Source organism: Mustela putorius, unplaced genomic scaffold (genome assembly GCF_011764305.1).
Source record: "Mustela putorius furo isolate JIRA1106 unplaced genomic scaffold, ASM1176430v1.1 tig00000578_pilon_pilon_pilon, whole genome shotgun sequence".
NCBI lineage: Eukaryota > Metazoa > Chordata > Mammalia > Carnivora > Mustelidae > Mustela > Mustela putorius.
In genome coordinates, this window is record NW_025421422.1 from 2,368,007 (window position 1) to 2,386,444 (window position 18,438).

Sequence of the window (18,438 nt, forward strand, 5' to 3'; positions counted from 1 at the left end):
AAAAAGAAAGAAAGAAAGAAAAGAAATTTTACTTATTTATTGTTCGGGGGCAGAGAAAGAGTCACAAGCCGACTCCCTCCTGAGCCGGGAGCCCCAGGCTGGACCAGATCCCACAACCCTGAGCCCAAAGCAAGAGCTGGAAGCTTAAACAACTGAGCCACTCAGGTGCCCCTCTTTGCTCCATTTTTGAGAAAAGAAAATGGAGACCACTTTTAAACCACTTGCCCAGAACCCATGGTTGTAAGCAGAGGAAGCAGCATCCAATCCAGGACAGCCAGATCCCAAAAGGCTGTCAGCTGTGCCATGCTCCAATTAATGCAGGTGGGGCCCTCTTACCTGCTGGGTCCACCCACGTTGTCTCCTGTAACTTCACAAGTTCTACTCATTTCACAGATGAGGGAAAGGAGGAAGCGAGACGCTACACACATGACTTGTAGGAGATCACAAAGCTTACTGGGATGCGAACTCAGCCTGCGACCCAAGAGAAGCCTCACGATATGGCCACCTGGGTGGTCTCTCCTTGCCCCCTCCCTCCCACACCAATCAGACACAAGCGGTTTTCAGTCCCAGAAGGATCAAGCCTCCCAGGGCACATGGGTTGTCACGGGGCTGGGAGAGAGGGGAGAGGTGTCCCTGACATCTGGTGGGTAGAGGCTGGGGATCCTGCTCAACATCTTACAGGGCAGGAGACAGACACCACAAAGCACTATTCAGCCCGAGTGTCACAGTGTCCAGGTTGAGAAACTCTAAGATGACTCAGTGTAGAACAGCATCGACACACACAGGCACATGCGCACTGCAGTGTCCAGACCTGCGCTCCCAGCCCCCATGGGATTCTGAATAGACCTATGGAAAAAGAGGGAGTGTGGGGGGGAAATGAAGCAAGACCCACCCACAAATGTACCACAGTCACCATTAACGTCATATTTATTGTTATTTAGCTGCTCAGGAAAACATATACAGGTATATACAATATGCATGAATACAGAAGACTGCACTTTACATATTTTTTTAAAAAAGAAAGAAAAAAATAACACTCAATTTCATGAGCTATTGTCACAGTCTTCCAACCAAGCATTTCAGAAATGAATTTCTTTTAAGAGTCAAAAAAGATTACAGGATTGCCTAACACACAGCAGAGTTAAGATTTTATATTTTACATGTGCAATAACGTTTTCGTTTTCTTTCCCAAAAAAAGTTTGCTATGCAGTACCGATTACCAGTGTTTGGAGTCTCGTGGGTTGGGTGTGTTTTTAATTTGCTTTTATTCTTTCCATTAAACCAAATTTAATGAAATAACATCCTTTTGCTTAAGGCTATTTTTAAAGCTGTTCCATTCTGGGGTCATGGGGAGCGAGAAAGTTTAAAACTTCAGGGGTTTCCGACGCTGCTAGGACTACGGAGCTGATGGCCAGGTGCTAATGAACTCAACCCAGGGAAAGTCAAAGACGAAAGTCGAGACTCTTGGCTCCCCGGCCTTAAGCAATGAAGGAGAAATCATTCCTGTTTAAAAAATAAAGTGATAAAGCTCTCAAACAGCTGTACATTGCGGAATCAGAAGGGGCGTGGAGTTTTGCTCAGACTATGGCTGATTTCTCCTGCGGCCCCTGGCAGGAGCAACGTTCTCTATGTCTTTCCTCTGGTGGCAGAACTCCAGGACTGAGTCAGTTCACACCTTACCACTGCTGATCAATTCCCACCACCTGCTCTTCTGCCTGTCTGCTGCCGGCCCCCAGGGGCCAGACCTGGGCCCCTGGTTGATGGCCCCAGCAAAGGCAATCCAGACGCCGACCTGAGCCAAAAGGGCCCCAGCAGGAAAGAAGAGGGAGGAGAAAGAGCAAGATTTTTCTGGACACTCTTCTCCCTTTGCTGGAAAGTTCTTTGAAATAAACAATGTGGGTGTTGTATGGTGAACTCAAAGCCTTCAGGTCACTTACTTAAAAAACAACAACAAAAAAGCCAGGTCTAGAAACTCTGGGGACCTGGGGACAGAGGGGAGGGGGCGCCAGGTTCAAAATAGAGCATTTAGCAAGACTTGCTCTTTAGCAAAAATAGAAGGAAAATGGTGGAGTTACTGGTTTGGGTGAAGGGCTATCAGTCACTTCTTGTCTGACCCACCCTGGAGTCTGTGTGCCCCTCACGACCCCCCACCCCTGAATCATAAGAGCCTTTTATAGGCCTCCACAGCACCCAAAAGTGCCCGCCCCACCAGCACTGGACCAGCAATGTCTGCCACTCTGGGTCCTCGAAGTTGGGTGGGGGGTGTCCAGGAGCCCTGCTCAATACTGCCTGCTCACCTAGCCACCCCCCATCTTTGCTCAAAGAGTTGATTCCTTGGTGAGGCGCCTGGAACAGGGCTCTAGTTTTGCAATAGGGTGAGATTAAATCAAAAGGTGGGGAGCAGGGGGTATTCTGGGGTTAAAGAAAAAGGCCTAGGCATCAAAGTCATTGTCTCCTTCCGATAGCCCTCAGGAACCTGTCAACCTCTGCAAAGAAATACACCCAGGTTCAGAGAAGGGGGGCTTGGCAGGCTGAGCCTGGGGGCTCCTTCCCTGAGCCCCCAGAAAAGTGCTGGCAAAAGCCTCAACCCTCCCAGGGATGGGGGGCTACCCAGGTTGGAGGGGGAGAAATAGATGGGCAGCAAGGACAGAATGGGAGTGGTCGGGAAGATACATGCAGTCCCACATCCTTCCTCCCCCAAGGCCTGGCTGGCATCAGCTGTGTGGGCAAAGTTCAAGGGCTGAGAATGGATCCTCCCCCAACTTGGGCACCCAAGACCCGGCCAGCCCCGCTACAACAGGGCGGAAGCCGGGAGCCCCCAGAGACTCTGCAAGCTGGAAGGACACCATCCCTCATGCACACAGGACTGCTTAGCATAGCACGAACATTCAGAGCCTGGGCGTTTGCACAGAGGCCCAGAAAAGGAGAGAAAACACCACTGTTGAACATTCCGACTCCTTCCCACTGAGCGGGCTGGACACGTCATCACCTCCGTTGCAGAGAGGACAGCTTCCAGCAGAAGACAGAATGGAGCTGAGGGCTGAGCGTGTGTTTGTAGGAACGAAAATATATCTCTCTCTATTTTCTTAGGGAACAGACAAAACAAAATCCCAGGCGGAATACCTAAGGGGGGCATTAATTGTTTGGCTCCTGCCTGACTGATGACAGTTGGGTGTCAATATATAATATCGTGATGACAATTTGACTTTCGCCCGGCAATATTCCAGAACTACTATTCTCTAGGATTTCCATTTTAATAAGCAGTGAACAAAGCAAAAAGGAGAAAAAAAAAAAGAAGACGACTGGGGATTGGTGAGGAGAGGAATGAGAATAAAAGAGAATAAAAAAGAAAGTAACTCTTGTCTTATTACGAAATAACAATGCTTGGACATACAGCAGCATGAAAATAAAACAAGGAAAGAGGTCATCTAAAAAAAAACGTATGCCAAGATTACAGAAAAACGGGAATTATCTAGCAGGAAAAAGGCTGAAGCAAAAGTTTGCTAACTGCAGAAGGGTTAACACTGGTAACATACTGTGGCAGACGAGTTTTCTTTTTTAAAAAAATTTTTTGAGGTTCCCCCCCCCTTTTAAATTAACCCTTTCCGGTCCATATGCCACTAAGCAGGTACCAACCTAGAAAAAAAAAATCATCCACTCCGCAATAGTGGCCCTTTCAAATTAATAGGAGGGTGGGGTCAAGGGAAGGGGTTTGGGGCAGGGTTAGGGGGAGGAGGCGGTGGGAGGGGGAGAAGGGCCTGGTGGGGGTTGGGCATTTCTTGTCAATTCAAGTCAGGGCGGCCACGAATGTCCCAAATCTGTTGGAAATGTCGGAGTGCAGGGACCGCCAGGTGGGCACAGAGGCTCGGGCCTTAGCGTCACCCACGTCGTCTGTGCAGTGGACAGACAGGCACTGCAAGTGGCTCCCCGGCTGGGTTGCTGAGGCCTTATTTGCAGGGAGGTCGTGGGCTGTGGAGAAAAAAGGAAGACATGTTAGCAGCAGGCTCAGCTTTTCGGGAGGCCCTTAGGGGACGGGGGAGTGGGAGAGGCAAGGGAAGAGAGGCACCATCCACGCCCTCTTTTCATGCCTGAAGACCGTCTCATCTGAGGAGAGCTAGAGAAGTTTCGTTCAAATCCCCCTGCTGTTGCCTCTGACGTGGCTGTGAGACCTTAGCCAAGGGTAAGACTCTGGCTCGATATCAGGTTTTCCCCCCTCAGGAAATGGGAGAATTGCATAGGGTTGGCCCATCTCTGATGGACTAGAGTTCCCAGAAGATTGACTGGACATAAAATAAGGTGGACAGGCTTCCTGGAGGAGGAGCATCTAACCTGGGCGTTGAGGCATATGTAAGAGTTCACCAGATGCAGTTAGGGGTAGAGGGGAGGGTTGTCTATGTCTAGAACACAGCCCTTTCTCTTATCATCCTCTGAACATTTGCTAGAGACCCACTATGTGCTGGGAACCTCCTGAAACAGTACGACACTGCTCAGAGCAGAAGAGTCCAGACTCCCCAATCAGACGAGTGCCCTTGGCCCAACCCAAGCTGCTTTATGAAGGGACTTCCGGTGATGGGATGAGGGAGTCGGTGAAAATGCTTGCCACTTCCTTCTCACATAGTCACACAGCATCAGAAACACCACAGATCATAGCGATGCCTGAGTTAGACCAACTTGCAGGGAAAGAAGTTTGATAACCACTCACACCTTAGTATGAATTACACTCAAAGAGAGTAAGAACTGGGGGTTCAGAGGCAGGGAAGGAATGGAACATTCATTTTGGGGAGCTGCTAGTTTACTGCTACCAAGTGGCCAATGGTTCTGTTCTCAGATCTACTCTATTTACGAGTGTCCTCATCATTTCCACTTTTTTAGAGCCTGACTCTCAGAGAAGAGAGGCGACCTGCCCAAGGTCACACAGCCAGGAAGGGGCAGAGCTGGGCTTGATCGTGAGCCTGTGGTCAATCTCTTGACTCCGAAGAAGTGAGCAAAGCTGTAATTGGGGGTGGGGGCCCCACTCCAGCTGAGGGAGCACGCCCAGATACTGAACTCCACGACCAGCCCGCCCTCCCAGCAGGGCCCTGTGCCAGGCAGGAGCTACCCCACCCATCCCACCCTCTGGGATTAAGGGGGAGGCCTCCCCTGGGAGTTGAGCCATAGCCTGCAGAGAAAATCCTCCCAGAGGATGGGCCAGGCTCTGACTAACCGGGCTTCCACCCTGGAGCCCCAGAGACACCCAGCTAAGGACCTTCCTGCCAGGAGCAGCTGGGCCCGGGGGGGAAGATTCTCTCCCTTGTTCTTTTCCTCATTCATCCAATTAATAAGGCCTTACTGAGTCCCTACTATGTGCCAGGCGTGGCTCCAGCCCTGCAGATCCGGCCGGAAGTAAGGCAGATGCTATCTTTGTCTTCCTCCTCCAGGAGCTGGCAGTGAAGGCAGGAGAGAGCATCACAGACACCATGGGGCTCGAATCCTAATCCCAGCCCCACCACCATGTGGCAAGAGGTCTGCCCCTCTTCCACTCTCCGAACCTTAGTTCCTTATTGCAGAAGTGGGGGTCATGTCCTCTCCTTCAGGCCTTATAATGGCCTGGCATACAGAGAGATCCCCTCCCCACAGAGCTGCTGGCATAGTCTCTGACGGTTCAGGAGGTGAGGGGTCCTTGCAGCCATCTAGAGGCCCCCAAGCCTCATCCCTTCCTTGGGACTGACCAGGCGGGCACATTCCTGCCCATGAGACTGGCATCTATGCGCCCATTTCACAGAAGGAGAAGCTGAGGCCCTGGGCTCCAGGTTTCAAAGCTCGTTAGCAGTGGTAGTCCTAGAATGCTGTTAATGCCACACCCAGGGACTCCTGGGGAGAAGGTACCCCAGGAAGTTAGGACCCTCAGTTTCCCCCGCCCCACACCTCTGCTCTTGAGCCTAGGCTTTGCTCCTAGTGACACCCCACTCCCTAATCCCCTCAGAAGGAATCCTGTTCTAAGCATTGTGAGATCTGGACTGGGGAAAGGGAGCATCTGCCATGGAGAGAGAGAAGATTCTGAAAAGGATTCCTTATTTCACTTCACACTCATGATCTCAAGGAGCCAACACAGCAAGGCTTGTGCTCATTGCACAGGTAGGAAACCAAGGCCCCTTGCCAAAGTCCACGCAGCTAAAGAAAGACAAGACCCCCAGAACCAGGCACCTGGCACCTGGCTCCCTTGCTCTGGGACTGCAACGCTAGGAAGGTGAAGGAAAGCTGCCATTTTCCGAGTTCTGTGCTCAGACGGAGGAGGCTTGCAGACCCTTCTGGGAGCTGCATTTGCTGAGTGATCTTTCCAGACTGGCCCAAATAGCCACGTGTCCTCGAGATGCCATATTCCCCAGTTCTGGGTGACTCCAAAGCATACCATGTGCCAACCCTAGAGACAGCTGCTCCTCTTACTTGGAGAAGATTTAGTGAGGGCACGCCAGGCACACAGCGGAAGATGTCCCTGTGTTATCTCATTCCATCCCACGCCCCCCGCAAGCCCAACAGCTGGGCGCCTCTTCTCCCCACATTAGAACGGGAACCTGGGGCTCAGAGAGGGTGAGGGGCTTGCCCAACGTCACAGGGCATAGGCGCAGGATTCCCCAGCCTCTGCCTGGGACAAGCAAGAGAGTCTGGTATCCATGGGGAATATTTTTAAGAGAGAATATTATTCTTCAGTTCTTGACAACCCAAGCATGACCAAACTCATCCTCCCGCCAGATTCATTCCAGCTGGGGGGACCCAACACGCCCTAGGACCGCAGCTCCCCTCCACCCCTCCAGGGCTGCTGAGTGGCTGCAAATAAATCAGTCCCACGGAAGCCGCCTCAAGTCAGGGCCTGCCCCTGCTCCAGAGAAGTCCCCAGTCCCCACTCCTCGGTGATGGCAGGCATGCCGGCCCCCCACACAAGGACCCAGAGAAAAAACCACCCTCCCCAAGCTCCCAGGACTAGGAGTTACTCAGTGCACACAGACACCAATGCAGACCTTCACATTTTCTACTTGTTAGCGACCAGCCTCCCCATCAGACTGTGGCATCGCAGTACCCTGCACACAGGGGCTCCGTTGGGGGCCTGGGGCTGTGGAGTGATTCTCATCCCTATTTGACAGATGGGAAGACTGAGGCCCTGGGTGGGGGAGGCGGGGGAACTGCGCAGGCATCACCCAGGGCCAGGTCAGCAGCTTGGACCAGCCCTCTCCTTCAAGTCCGGGATTCCCCAAGCACTGGGCTGAGGTGAGATCTTGAACCCCCCATACATGGGCAGCTGGCCGCATCTGCAACTTGGGGATGATGATCCCTGGCAGACCCATCTCCGAGCAGCTTGGGGGGATCATACAAGAGAATGACAGGAGACACTGTGCATGTGGGGGGATCATTCCTCGAGGCAGGGGTGTCACCATCTCAAATTGACCCTCACCCCGCGCAGGCAGCCCAGGGGTCGAGGTGAGGGGCTTCCGGTTCTGGGACCCGATGTCACGCCCGGCCAGCAAGGCAGGGCCTGCAGGGCGGAAGCCCGCTCTTCCTCCCCATCCTTCTTCATGTGCACAAACATGTCCTAGCTGATCCATCCAGCCCTTCCCCAGCACCCCCTCCCATCACCACACAGCACACGAGCCACTCGGTCATTTCTGCCACCCACTTGCTACCATGGCATGGAGGTGCTGGCTGCCCCCTGCTCCATCCCACAGTGACCCTGGGGCCTGCGTCGGATGCATCCCCAACAGGGACGGTAAGTGCCACAAAGGGAAGGAGAGAACCTAGAGTCAGTGTCAAAAAAGTGAATAACAAGAGGAATGCCATTTCTCCTACAGGGTTCAACCATGACAGCGCCTACCGCTTGCAGAGCACAGGGCTTTTGCGAACATCACTTCAGCTCCCAGAACCTGAGCCCTGGAAAATGGGGAAAATAATAGGACTGGCCCTCATAGGCGGCGACGAGGATTAAATGAAATGATCCATGTAAAAGGCTTAGCCTGCTGCCCAGCACAGAGCCGACTCCCGCCCGGCAGCACCGCTGACCCACCTGTAGACGCAAACGGAGAAGGGAGAAGGGGACAGACTCGTGTCTGTTTACCTGGGGACACCTCATGGCTCCTTTCCCTCCTAGAGAGGCCACCCACAGAGGGAGCCAGGTGTTCTTTCTTTTTTAAACGTGGCAAAACAGGCCTTGTCACCACCTTGCTCTGCACTCAGGATCCTCAGGACTGGGTCCCAATTTGGGAGAGGCACATGGTCAGGGGTCCTGAGCTGGGGACAGCCGCCACCCCCCAACTCCCTGACCCTCATCCTCTCCCTGAGGCAGGGCTTGGTGGGAGCTGCAGCACCGCACGGCTCTGTCCTTGAACTTTCAGAGAGGGGATTTCTGTCCACCTCCTGTCCACCACCCTCCCACCACCCACCATAGGGAAGGCCAGAGAAAGGGGGTCAGGGGGGTCAGGGGGACCTCCAGGTAGGGCCCAGATCAAAGGTTCCCTGGCTGCGCATCCAGAGCATGCCCTGGGCAAGGTGTTAACCTGTACTGCAAAATGGGAACCAAGTTCACAGGCATCTGGGAGGATTAATGGAGATAACACGGATAAAGACTTTAATCACGTGATGAGCTCCCCAAAAACGTTAGCTGCTCTTAGGGTTATTACACTCACTGGGCTTTAACTACCCAGGACCTCGGAGGTGGTTGGAGCTAATCCTGCCAAATGCCAGTAGGGGATACTGGCCACAGGATGGTCTCTTTGTCTCTGTGGGTGCCGGGGAGGGAAGGTAGGGTGGGGGCCTGCCTTGCCCCCTGCCCCCCAAGGTGGGGTGGGGCAGGGGGACCAGGGTACGATCCCAGGCAAAGCAGGCAAATTAGAATTCCATGCGTATTTTTAACTTCCAGCTTATGTAAGGAGCAGTGTGGGCCCCAGAACACAATAGCGAATGACTCCCGCCCGACTCACCCTCACCGGATTCCGACAAAGGGAAATGTATTTTGGTTTTTCCTTTATTTGGACCTGGCAGGGGGAGATGCTGGTGTCTGACAGCTGCCACTCAGCTGGAGGGTGGGCCGTTGAGCCCGGAAGCAGAAGCAGGCCTGGGAGCCACAGGGTTGGGCCAGATCCTACCAGCGCCCCTGTCCTGCAGCCTGGGAGGCCTGGAGGCCCCCAGATACTTCCATGACTCTCCCAGCTCCTGTTCCCCATCTCCAAGAAAGGGGGGATATGGCACCCAGGGCACTGAATGTCTCTCTTCACTCTTGCCCAGGCCCCAGAGCCTAAGCACCAGGGAAGGAGGACACTGCCTCCTAAATCCACCCACTTCTCTCCCCACTGCCTCCCCCCCGGGCCAGGCCCCCACTGCCTCCTTCCTGCTTCCCCACTGGCCCCCAAGCCCATTTTCCCCTGCGAGTCAGACACCTTTCCCAGAGCACCAACCACGGCAGCCCCTTCTCCTGCTTAAATCTTCCACGGCTCCCCAGTGTTCCCAAGGTAAAGTTCCCAGCTTCGCATAACCTGGCCTGCTCTCCTTGTGGGCCTCCAGCCTCGCCTCTCCGTGCGCCTGCTGTACAGTCTCTCCACGAAGCCCTGATCCTTCCCGCCTCCACAGCCCTGCACCTGCCATTTCTTCTGCCTCGAGCACTCCCCACCCCTCGCCCCTGCTGACTCCCACCTTCTACCTGGCTGTCAGCCTTGTGGCAAAGTTTCTCCAACACCCCTTCTCTGAGGTGGGTAACCCCTCTCCCCGCTCTCACATGACACCCCCTGCCCCCAGCCAGCAATGATGCCTCAGTTGCCCCCCCCCCCGGGCTGGCTATAGGGTGCACGGACACCTCTCACCCTGCCAGAAGGGAGGGGGTCCTGTGCTCAGGGCCCTCGACAACAAGCTGCCAAAGATGAAAAACATCATGGGGGAGGGGGACGCTTTGCAGCCAGCTGACCAAAGTCTGCATCTCGGGCCCTGACGCTCCCCCAGTGGGTTGACCTTGGGCAAACCGCAACCCCTCTCCAAGCCTCAGCTTCCTTCCCCGTGAAATGGGACAAGGATAGCACCCAGCTCCTCGCCAGGTTACCCCAGGTTCTCCGGTGCCTGGCACACGGCAGGTGCTCACGCAATGGCCACCAGCTGTCACAGCAGACAATAGTCACAGGAAAAGATAGCCTTGCCCAGTGGTAAGCAAAGTCACAAGGATTTTTAAGGCAGCACATTTTTAAGAACCTGCCACTGGGAATGTGGGGGACACAACCCTAGTAGGAACTGACCCCCGCCACCCCCATACAACCCCGTGGAAGCCTTCTGCAGGGCCCCACGACCCCAAAGCAAAAGCCCTCCTCAGCTGCCTGTCCATATTGGGTCCCTGGCCCATGTCTCCTCCTCCAGGGAGACACACAGGGTCCAGGGGACTCACTTAACTTCGGTCTGAGGGTGGGAACAGCAAATCTAAGCCAGATGGGGGGCCGCACACAGAGGGTCTACAGAGCCACCAACGAAGCAGGAACACGGCACACCCAAACCCCCACTGCTCTCCTCCCCTACCCTCAGCAGCTTTGGGGGAGCCCCAGCTCTGCGTGCTCAGAGCCTGGATTCAAATTCCACCCCGGTCTAACTCTCACCCACTCCACAACCTTGGGCAAGCTCAACTTGCTGCGCCTGGTCCCCCCTCTGGAGAGGGGGGCTAAAAATCTCTCCTGTGACCAACCCCTCTCAGAGGAGCCTGGCCTGAGGGCAGACACACTCACGAGGATCCCAGCTGTCTCTTTGGTCCCTGGCACACAGTAGGCTGCTGAAAAGGATTTGTTAAATATTTTATTTATTTTTTATTTTTTTTTTAATTCTATTTTTAAGTCATCTCTGTACCCAACTTGGAGCTCAAACTTACAACCCTGAGACCCAGAGTTGCATGCTCCACCGACTGAGTCAGCCAGGCGCCCTAGATTTGTTAAATATTTGAAAGAACGATTCACATTCTCATCCCAGCTCTTCACCTGCTTGCTGTGTGACCTTGGGCAAGTCACTCCCCCTCTCTGGGCCTCTTTGGCCCTCTCTGAAATGAACGGTGGTGGGTAGATATACAACCTCCCTGACTCTTTTCATTCCTTCAGGAAAATCAGATTATACATTCGATGTAGGGTGGAAGCTGGGGCAGGAGCCCACCCCAAGTGAGGGACATTAAGATACCTTCACCTAAGGAATCCCCAAGAGCACAACCCTGGGGATCAGGGACAGAGGGTTGGCTGCTGGCAGCCTGAATGATAACTCCAATCAGTCATCTCACAGAGGTCAAGGGACCAGCCCCTCCTCAGCCCAGCCCTCTGCCTGCACCCCACCCATTCCCTCCCCTCCTTTCGAGGACAACTTCAAGCAGGGGTATTACTATGACAAATGAGGAAAGGAAAAAGGAAACGTGAGCCCATCCCCACTGTTGTCAGCTCCAAGGATGATAAGAGTGAGCACTGACCCCAAAACCTGGGGAGAGATGGTCCAACACCAGGTCATTTCGCCCAGGGCGGGGGTGTTAAGGCTCAGAGAGGAGACGTCACTGACCCACAGTCATGCAGCCAGCCAGGAGAGGAGCCGGGGTCACTCCCAGGTCTGCCTGATGCCACAGTGTGTGGGTCCATCAAAGTCACATGAAAAAGTGAAATTTACCAGCGAAAGTGGTAGGCGCTCCCTCTCCCTGACCCCTATTCTTTCTCTTTGTCTCTCACACGACACCCCCCCCCAATTCTTTCTCAATCTCTCTGTTCTCTCCCCCTGACCTCAATTCCCTGTCTTTCCCTGAAATCAACTCTCACTTTTTGGGGAAGGGCCGTGATGCTCACAGATGGAATGAGAATGACCCCCAGAGTGACAGAGAAGCCAAGGACAAAATCTGAGGCCCGCCATTCAGTCTTTCTCCACGGACACTGCCTGAGATTTTCCACATCAGTCCAACCTGATAGGCGTGATCCAAAGCCAGCATGGGGGCTCCTAGGAGGAAGAAAGGGCCCCCCACCAAGGATCAGGAGGGACCCTGTGCGGCCCCACCCGCCTGGGCCCCATGAGGGTAAAGAAGGGGCCTCATGCGCACACGGGCCGCCAGGCAACGGAGTCTGGTGGGAGCCTCCGCCGGCCCCTGGAAGCCTTCGGAAATTAATTGGAGTTGACTTGGCTGAGGGCAGCTGTCATTTAGATTGAGAACTGGCTCAGGGCTCCACTGAGGCGAAGCAGCAAGGGCATCGTGGGGACTGGGCGGCCGAGAGCTGGGGATGGGGGCAGGGGCTGGACGCTAGGGACCTGGCCCAGCCCTAGAGGAGGAGACAGGGTGGCGGAAGAGCGCCAGAGCCCACAGGACGGACGTCGAGGGCCCCTCACCCCAGCCCGAGCCTCCGATTGGGCTCCTTCTCCTGGCGCCTCGGGACCCACGACCAGTGACCTGTGACAGATGCAGCCCCGTGCACCCCCCGGGCCACTCCTGGCCTGTTCGCTACTGAGACATGACAGTTAGGGGTAGGGAGGGGGCCGCAGGCTGACCCCTCAGCCTGCCCCTTCCTTCTGACGGGGCCCACTATGGTGCAACAAGGGTCCCAGAGCAGGAAGACCCCTTCCCAAGGGGTCCAGATGGGAACGGGGGCATCATCATTCTGCCAGAAACGCAGGAATGGCCCCTGTGGTAAAGGGGGCAGAGTCAGCCCCCCGCCAGGCACCAAGGATAAGCCAGGAAACAGTAGTTGCTCTCAGCATTGTGAGCAGGACTGTTCGACCCAGATCTCCACTCTAGCCCTGTTTTCTCCCCTTCTCGCTCACAACTCATGCCCCATGGCATTAGGCCCAGCGCTGGGCGGCCCTGGACAGGTCTCTGCCCCTCTCTGAGCCCCCACCTCCTCCCCTCTATCCTGGGGGCAACCTAGAACCAGGGCAGACTCCTCCCTGAGCTCCCAGCACAATGCCTGGGGGCATTCAGCCATTAAACACTTATTTTATAAAAGAAGACAGACAGACACAAATGCTTCTGTTGAAGTAGAATACCATTGTTTTCAGCCCACTGAAGGAAGGAGACAATTTAGTGACAACTCAGGATTTCACAAAATAAGTTTCCAAAGTGCTGATGCTTTGGGTGGTGGTTCTTGAGGACATGTGCCCTACTCACCCATCCAAGTGTCTGCGGGAGCTCTGGGACCTTCCCACGTGGGGCCCATGGGGCTGCAGGTGACCTGCTCACCCATGCAGGTTCCCATAGCACTTCTGCATCCCCAAGGAAGGGCTCTGCGTGGGAGTCCATCGTGGGATAATCATCTGCTTTGCAGCTAGGGTTTGGGATCCAATCCTAACCTTGTCAGTGCCAGGCTGTGGGACCCTGCATCAGCTACTCTGACCCCCTGAGCCTCCATTTCCAAACCTGAAAAATGTCTTCAGTCATTCCTGCCTTGCAGAGAGGGGCCATGGGCTAGTTCTGAGGGACCTGGTACCCAGCTGCCCCTCCATATCCCACAATTGCTTCTCCAAACCTGAGCCTTCCTGGGGCCAGCCTGTAAGAGGGGGTCCTTGGGGGGCTCCCAGGGGGCTCAGTCGGTGAAACAGCTGACTTGGTTTGGGCTCAGGTCTTGATCACAGGGTGGTGAGACCAAGCCCCACATCCAGCTCTGCAATGGGCATGAAGCTTGCTTAAGATTCTTTCTCCCTCTCCCTTGGCCCCTCCCACACCTACCCTCTTTCCTTCTCTTTAAAAAAAAAAAAGAAGAAGAAGAAGAAGGGGCCTTAAGATAGCAATAACAGCAGGACAATGAGCCAAAGCATCCCAGCTGAACAGGGAGGTGTTCCCAGCTGTGTGCTGGGTGAGGGACTCAGAAAGGGGATCCCATCACAGAGCTCCCAGCCTGCCCCCCTCCCCCCACCCCCCAGTGTTCTCAGTCTGGCTGAGAGATACTCAGTAAACACCTAGTGTCAAACAGAGCCTGTCACCGCCACAGAGACAGTCTGCCCTGTGTCACTGACCCAGGGGATAGGTGGGGATGGGGCAGCGGTGGGGTGGGGGGGGAGGAGAAATTGCAGAGGAGAGGACGTGAGGTGTGGGGGGGGACTTGAGGATGAATATAAAGCTTTGCAGTGAGAGAAGCAGGAGGTGAGCTCCCAGCCTCTGCTGTGATTGGAGAGAACTGGGGGCCAGCCCAGGAGCTCTGATTTGGGGCCTGGGGGAGAGGGAGGAAAAGGAGTCTGCAAAGATGAAATGAAGTCGGTCACAGAGGCCCCTGGAGGCCCCAGGAAGTGTTTGGCTTTGTTCCTGAGAGCAGAAGGGAGCCAAGGAAGGCTGCTGAACAAGGGAGGGGCATCAGGAATCGGTCAACATGCACAAGAGGCTTGTACCTCATCCATTCCAGCCTTGGCACAGTACACCTGAATCAGAAACACATTCCACTGGGGACAAGGTCCTTTGTGCTCCAAGGTCCTTCTAAACAAGTGGGGGGACCTGATCCCACTCCCGAGGGAATGGTGCTCTGAGACAGCTCTGGTCTAATGGGGCAGGCCATCCCTCCCCAGCAGCTTCTGAGTCACATGCCTATAACCCAGGTCCCCAAGAAGCCCAGCACAGCCTGGTCATGTGTCAGCCGAGGAGCCGAGGGCCCTTGCAAGGGATTCCACCTCTCTATGCCTCCATCTCCTCTCCACACAACGCATGTGACCACTGGACCCTGTGAACTGACATCAACAGACCCTCACTGAGAATACAGGTGGGAAACCCAAGGCACAAAAGTGTGCATCTCAGGTTATCCAACAGAGAGCAGAAGGGTTGAGGGAAAGTTTCTTATCTCTCCACATCTTGAGTTTCCCCATGTGTGAAATGAGACCATAACACCTGCAGGGCTGGGCTGCCAGGAGAATGAATACAATAATATTAACAATAACAGAAAATGGTTGGGGCCAATACCTGTCATGCATTCATTCCTTTAAACTTCCTCACCATAACCCCAAAAGGGCAGCTTCTATTCTCTCAGCCCCCTTTCATAGGTAAAGGACTTGCTAAGGTCAGCAACCTATAGCCCACAGGTCAAATCTGGCCCACCATCTGTTTTTATCAATAAAGTTTTATTGGTACATAGCCACACTTGTAGATTTACATTTAGTCTATTGCTATTTTATGCTACAATGACAGTGTTGAGTAGTTGTGACAGGGACTATTTAAGCCATAAGCCTAAAATATTTTCTATCAGACCCTCTATGAGGAAAGTTTGCTGACCCCTGACCCTGAGGCTCAGAGAGGGACTATTTAAGCCACAAGCCTAAAATATTTTCTATCAGACCCTCTATGAGGAAAGTTTGCTGACCCCTGACCCTGAGGCTCAGAGAGGCGACATCACTTGTCTAAGTTCACACAAGTAGGAAGGAGCCACCAGGCGCCCAGTAGATGCTCCACACATGTTCCCTAGGAACATGTCAATATGTAAACAACACTGCTGATCGGTGAAGACTCGCACAGTGACCCTTAGAAAGTCAGAAATGTCCCTCCCACTCACTGTGTCCCTGGTCTTCCTTCTCAGCCTACAGGGGAAACCTCCCTGCCTTCCTATTTAAAAATCAATAAAGCAGGGCACCTGGGTGGCTCTGTCGGTTAAGCATCTGCCTTTGGCTCTGGTTATGATCCAGGAGTCTTGGGATCAAGCCCCACCCTGGCTGCCTGCTCAGCAGGGAGTCTGTTTCTCTCTCTCCCTCTGTTCCTCCCCACAGCTCATGCTCCCTTTCTATCTCATATAAATAAATACAATCTTTTTAAAAAATCAATAAAACATTAAAATGTTGGTTTGGAGGGGTGGGGAGGATAGGGGTTGCTATTTTAAAAAATCGTTCCAAAATGTGTCTACAATTCAACAAAAAGAGAAAGGGGGTCTCTCCAAGGCAGAACAAGTCAGCCCCATCAGACCAGGGGAGATGGGTGCCCCAACCCCAACCAGAGCTCACTCCTGCATGACCTCTGAGTCTCTACTTGGAAGGACAGAGCAATGGGCAAAGGGGACAGTGACAGGCAGGACAAGCAGGCCTATGTAGACCCTGAGCCACAGAGCACCAGCCCTGGGGCAGGCCCTGGGGCCTCCTCACTGGCTGATCTCATTTATGCCATCAGCCGCCTAGCAGGGCCAAGGTCACACAGCAAGAAAGTGGAGAGTCAGAACTCAAACCCAGCTCTGCAGGAGTCCAGAGCCTTGTATGACCTTAACCACCTGCGGCATCTGCCCGACCTGGGGGAGAGAGATGGGCAGAACAGCGGAAGTTGGTCCAGGCCTAGAAGAAGCTGGGTGGTCACTCCCATCTAAACGACAGGGAAGAGAAACCCTGGATTGCCTGGTGGCTGGCCCACCCATCCTCAGCTCCCATCTTCCATGGGTTCTGGAAGGTCTGGCTTGGGCTTCTGGGGAGAGGTGCCTCTGCCACAAACAACCCCCAACCTGCTTTCCTTCCAGGTGGGTCTCTCCCTCTCCTACTGTGGGAAACCAGGACCCAGTGGTGGAAGCTGGCTATGCAAATCCAGGGCTATCACTCACTCTCCCTGGGCTGTAGGAATCCCTACTGCCAGACCTGTCACTCTGTGACCTAAAGAGGCCACCCAGGTAGATATTGTCCAACCCAAATTATGCTATGGACTTATGGGAACTGTAGGCTAAGCTATACCTGGGAGTGGGGATTTGGCTCAGCCCACTGTGTCCCCACTGGGGCCTCCAATGCCAGATAGGATGTGGGCTCTGAAGGAAAAGCAGGGGCCACCATGCTCCATCCATGGCAAAGGTCACACCTTCTTGTCCCTGTGGTTTTTTTGAGGAAGGCAGAACTGGACCCTAGGAAGACTGGGCTAGCTGGTATTGTAAATTGGGGAAACTGAGGCCAGAGAGGAGTAAGTCAGGGGCAGAACTATAAGTAAAGCAGAGAGTTCTTGCCTGTTTTGCCTAAGCCAGCACTCAGTCCTCTCCTCCTTCAGAAGGTTTGACAATGGAGTTTGCAGTATGCTGTCACCAAGTGGTGGCAACACTCCTGCTGCCTGCTCTCCCCTCTTTTTGCCACTACTATCACTTTGCCCTTCACCTAAATAACTCATCTGTCTCCTCCTTCCTCAAGTAGGTCTTTTCAAGCCCCTCAGTAGACTCAAGTGTACACTGTATTCTAATACCTGGTGCTAACCCCAACCTCTCCTAATTGTCCTACTCTCTACTATAGCCCCTAGAATAGGAGTTCCATGAAATCGTAGGCCCGACTCTCCTATTCACTACTGTGGCCCTGGCACCTGGCCCTTGGTAGACCCTCAACCAGTATATGCTGACTCCACCAATTCCTATAGGCAGGAACAGACCCTAAAGAATCACTAAAATAAGGAAGATCAAACCATATCATGTGGGCTCCAGACAGACCTGAATAGGAACTCTTCAAGGCTTCCTGGTGCCAATGAAACAAGACTTCAGTAGGAGGCTTTCTCACTAACCCCTGCCCAAAATGTACTTAGAGGGACCACACCCCCTCTCAGACTATTATCCAGCAATGGAGGAATGATATCCACTTATTTCCACAACCAAAACCCCACAGCCAACACCCTTCCTTCCAAGTTTGGGCACTAGAATTCTCCCAAATTATTTTAGATCCTGTAGGTATGTGAGGAAGCCCCAAAATGCAGGTGCCTTTTTCGAGGAAAGAAAACTTGGGGGCGGTGGGGGTTAGCTGACAAATGAGAGAAATTTCCACCCAAGAATGACTACTCAGGAAGGCCCCTTTCCCAACCAATACCCCCACCCAGCCCACCCCTTCTGCCTACTGGCCTCGAGCCCCCAAACCCACTCAGACGACCCCCAAGGTGAGTTTTAAGTTGACAGCAAGCACAGAACTCAGTTAAATAGCCCTCACACCATCTCTTTTTTTCCTTCTTCTTCAGGGAAAGAGACCACATCCCAGACACTGTTCTAAAAGTTACGTCTATACCATTGCATCAGGACCTCCCAGCAACCCACACAGGGAGGGGCTGTCACTCCTTTTTAAAGGATGTAGAAACGGGCTCAGAGCAGTTGGGTGACTCTCCCCGCACCACACAGCTAGGGAGCAGTCGAGGCAGGGTGAGGTCAAGTCCGTTTCTAAAGGCTTTTCTACTTTTGCTGCACACCAGAAAGAGAGAGAAGAGAGAGAGAGGAGAGGAAAAGGAAAAGGAAAAAAAAAATTCCTGTCTCTTTTAAAGGGCTGGCATCCTGCCTTCCCTCCCGGTCCGCCCACTCTGCGTCTGGAAGCACCTGCCACTTTCTTGGGGTGCCAGGGGTTGAGGCGAAGCTAACGTATATACCATCTGGTGGGGGCAGCTGATTCAGACCAGGCCTTACCCACTGCAGGGTCTGAGCCCTGAGCAATCAGGACCCCAAGGAAGGGAGTGGGACAGCAGGGAAAAGCCTTAACTCTCTTGCAGGGGTGGTTTCCGGCTGGTTTCCGGCTGCTGCCTGGGGGCAGAGCTCTACT

The 18,438-nt window shown here is 53.8% G+C and overlaps 1 protein-coding gene across 1 annotated transcript in view; it reads right to left on the bottom strand.

Moving 5' to 3' along the window:
- Positions 1 to 909: 909 nt before the first annotated feature.
- MN1 (MN1 proto-oncogene, transcriptional regulator) overlaps positions 910 to 18,438 on the bottom strand; it is a 47,556-nt gene continuing 30,027 nt past the window's right edge. Inside the window, exon 2 of the mRNA XM_045081495.1 lies at positions 910 to 3,969. Coding sequence (XP_044937430.1) covers positions 3,788 to 3,969 — 182 coding nt within the window. The 3' untranslated portion in view covers positions 910 to 3,787. The remainder of the gene's footprint in view (positions 3,970 to 18,438) is intronic.